A 3,983-nucleotide genomic window follows, 5' to 3' on the forward strand; every position below is an offset into this window, starting at 1 on the left:
TAGAGCTCCAAGGAGATTAAGTTGAAAAATAAAAAAAAATTTACCCAAAAAAAATTGTTTTTATACTTCATTCTAAGGACTTATTGAACTACCCTCGTATATCATATTAATACTACATTAATCATGTCGTCCCAACCTACTGAAAAATCCTGCAGAGGATCCTATATGTTTCACCTATAGGCAGTGCCGGATCATGGGGAGGGCTTGGTGGTGCTGAAGCACCGGGCTCCACGCTAGTGGGGGCCCCCTTCTCCCCAAGAAAAACATATAATATACAGTAAAATAACCCGCTTATAAACAAAAATAATAAAGTCCTAAAAAAAATTTTAGTAAAATTTTTTCAATTAAATTTTTGAATTTTTTTATCATGAACTAATTTTAAATGAAAGTAAAATGTTAAGTCCAGCCGCCTTAAAGGGGCCCCAACGTTATTTTAGCTCCGGGCCCCGAAAGGTCTTAATCCGCCCATGCCTATAGGTGCCACATATAGGAAATGACATAGGACCCTATATAGGTGCCTGTATAGGACCCTCCCTAATAAGGTACCTAATGGTATCCATTGGTACCTAATGGTACGTTTGTCTCTAGGTGCTCCTGTTGGACCAAAAAACCCGCTGCGCAGCATTAAGTGCCATAGAATACTACCGTGCATCAGGGTATGGTCCCATACAGGAAAATATGCAGGATCCAACATAGGATCCTATACAGGAACCTATATAGGATTCTTTATATGATCCTATGTCATGTCCTGTAGGTGAAACATATAGGTTCCGATGTAGGATCCTACAAAGGATCCTATGTAGTTTTCTATATAGGAACCTATATAGGAATTTTCAGTAGGGCCGTAGTAATAATTGAAAAACAATTAATTTTTTATCTAAATTTTGTGGGTTCTAAAATATATAAATGCTAAATTAAAGTTAAATTAATTCTAGGATTACGTACGTGCATTCGATAAATGCATTTTTAACCTAAAATATCTAAATTAGCTTTATTATTTATATGATATTCTTCAGACATTTGTTATGCTGATAGTATCAGTAATATTCCAATTTAACAATAAATTTTTAATATTTAATTTTATTGCGTCTTAACAAATATTATTATACCCAAAAAACAAAAAAACTTAATTGAAGAATGTTGGATAAAGGCTTTTTTCTCAGAAATCGATCTCTTAATCGTAAAGTCAAAAAGCTGACCCGACATTTTTGATTCAACGTTTATCATTATTGAAATATAACAAATTGTACATTTGATTCCCGGAGTCGTTTAAAGTGTCGGTTTATTTATTATTATTATTTATTATTTTATTATTTATTATTATGCTCGCTTTTATCGCTTTACCTTCCTCGCTTTGCCCCGCTTCGCGCGCATGTCCTTACTTTCTCGATTTGCCTCGTATTGTCAAACTTTGCCTCCGCGGATAAGATCTAATAGTTATCTACTATTTGCAATATTTAACTTTTACTTATATCTACTTTCTCTCCTATTTTCAGTCTTTCCTTCTCCATTCTTCTTCCTGCTTCCTTCAGTTCCTCTCCATCTGACCCAAAATCCCTCACCCTTCACCCATGTAACAGCCCTTTTATCCCCCCTTATATGCATCAATATCTCCATGCTGATCCCACTTCTTACTACCTCCTCGCACTCCTCTAACCAGTATCCATTTTTTAATAGAAGGCATGCCAATATCGATATATGAGATGATTTTAACGTCAACTTTGGTCACTTCCCAGCCCTATACAGTCAAACCGCGTTTATTGTAATACTCGTTTATTGCAGGTTTCCTTTATTGCAAGTCAAGATACTGGTCTCTCGCAACTTCCGCAGCTCCCACCACTGATGGTCACATGATCCATCTAGCGAGTGACTACGCGGAAGCGGGCATGTTATTGACACGAACGTACGGATACGTGGAGTGCTGGGGTTCCCTCTTGAGTCGCAATTGAAGAGATGTTTACATTTCACAGAAGTTGAAGTAAACAACGTTTGACTGAACTTAAAGCCACAAAACTGCGCGTACTAGCACCCTTGCGGTGTACGATCTATTGAATCGTGCCGCATTTAGCAATAATACCATTCTTACAGATGCAGGCATTCAAGTCAATTCACGGATGATTTTTTAAATTGAAATTTCGCAATAGGATATTGAATGCAATTCATCAGGTTTGAATTGATTTGCATATCATCAGGGCTAAATTAATTGTATAGTTGAAATAAAATTAATAAAAATGATAAATTCATGAAGTAATCACATTAAAAATATTATTTGTTGATTGATATAATGTTTTATAAATAAATATTTATGATATTAATAGCATGAATTATTATGACAATAATAATATAATTTTATGTGAATTATTTGAATCTATAATTTTTTATTTTTCAGGAGAGATTGGAAATTTTTACTACGGAGAGAGGCATCCAATGAAGCCTCAACGCATACGAATGGCGCACAATTTGATTATAAACTATGGACTTTTTAATAAAATGGAAGTTTACGTAAGTCAAGATTTTTATCTTATTAGAACGGAAAGCTTAATCTTAATATTAGTTGGCCATTTTTCCATCCAGTGTTATTACGATGTTCCAAATGTTCTTTAGTTTCCCAAATCTAATATGATGTAACTGTAAGGTTGTAGAATTCCCCTCATAATTTTATTTGTATATACTTAGCGTCCATTCAAAGCTTCTGACGAAGATATGGAAAAGTTTCACAGCACCGAGTACGTCGATTTCCTGAAGTCAGTCACTCCTTACAACGAGTCTACTTATACTAGGAGTGTTTTAGAAAAATGTGAGAAACATATAATTTAAAAATATAAACTTTAATTGAAAAAATTTCATTTTCTTCGGGACTTTATATCTTATAATCTGTGTTTTGTGAATGAATTTAAACAGTTTGGAATAATTAAGTAAACATTTTAATTCCTTTTGAAGGGCTCTCCAATTTTTAAAATGAGTTAAAAAAACATTTCTGTAGCCTCTAATTTAGTGTTTAATTAAACATCATATCTATTTTTAAATAACCTTGCTCTGAATGGATTTAAACTACTTAAAACATTCGAAACAGTTATAATTACAAAACATTTAAAACCAGTTCCTATCGATCGAAATCGCTACATAAAAAACAAATACTAAATGCTTTATTTTATTTATGTAAAAACTAAATATTTTAATAGAATTAGATAATGTAGGGAGACGCGGGTAATGTTCTGCGGTCTTTTGTACAAGAATCTGCATATTACGAGCTTGCCATAAGTACAAACGCAGTATACCATCGGGAGTGGGTGCCATTCTACAAAATGCACGCGCTGCTGGAAAAATTGCAGCACCATTTCAGCTGAAATCAAATCTTAGGACCTTGACTTAGGTAGTTACAGTCTGCGATGAACTCAATACGACGATATGGCAAACATTTCATATAGAAATTATCGTGTGGTAAGGAACAGCGTCATCTTCCAGAGGGGCGTTTTTCACAGTGGCACCATGAGCCCTCTGCTCTTTTGCATCACGCTTCTGCCTCTCTGTCTCTTGTAGTATGCAATTCTCCTGGCTACTGGTTGCACTGGTTGCACCGATATAGCTTTGACATCAGGATTGCCTGAGAATTGGACGACATTCATCCTCTGTAGATCAACAAATCCTGGAGTCCTCTGGATCAATCCAAGTCTTGTAGAAAACCCAGCTAATTTCTTGTGAATGACTGCAAGCGATTCCCAGTTGAGTTTTTCAGCTGTTAGGCTCGCAGCAACGTCTTATGGTAGAACTGGCGGCAGAATGTAAATAACAGAGTCAAGGCTTTACTAGGAGTAGCGAGTTAGCTGAGTCTTTTCGGCGTTTCGATGATCCTCAAACACCTGCGACGTTGACGATGTTGACTCCGCTGGGATCGGGTGCAGTTTTTCAGATTAGCACCCGCTCCCGGCGAAATCCTGCGGTTGTCCTTTTGACAAACTTTTAGTTATAAATATATATATAAT

At 35.6% G+C, this 3,983-nt stretch overlaps 2 protein-coding genes across 5 annotated transcripts in view; one reads left to right on the top strand and one right to left on the bottom strand.

Annotated features, from left to right (window-relative positions):
• LOC117173179 (histone deacetylase HDAC1-like) overlaps positions 1 to 3,983 on the top strand; it is a 151,579-nt gene that overhangs the window by 98,361 nt on the left and 49,235 nt on the right. For 2 of the 3 annotated variants that reach the window (XM_033361602.1, XM_033361601.1), the window contains exons 2-3: positions 2,390 to 2,502; positions 2,677 to 2,797. In XM_033361602.1, coding sequence (XP_033217493.1) covers positions 2,428 to 2,502; positions 2,677 to 2,797 — 196 coding nt within the window. In that variant the 5' untranslated portion in view covers positions 2,390 to 2,427. Of the gene's footprint in view, positions 1 to 1,995; positions 2,167 to 2,389; positions 2,503 to 2,676; positions 2,798 to 3,983 lie in introns of those variants that run through there. The other variant, XM_033361603.1, reaches the window with a different exon arrangement.
• Positions 1 to 3,983, bottom strand: part of LOC117173180 — a 263,371-nt gene that overhangs the window by 72,275 nt on the left and 187,113 nt on the right. The gene's annotated exons all lie outside the window — the stretch shown is intronic.

Source organism: Belonocnema kinseyi, chromosome 5 (assembly GCF_010883055.1).
Source record: "Belonocnema kinseyi isolate 2016_QV_RU_SX_M_011 chromosome 5, B_treatae_v1, whole genome shotgun sequence".
NCBI classification, from domain to species: Eukaryota; Metazoa; Arthropoda; class Insecta; order Hymenoptera; family Cynipidae; genus Belonocnema; species Belonocnema kinseyi.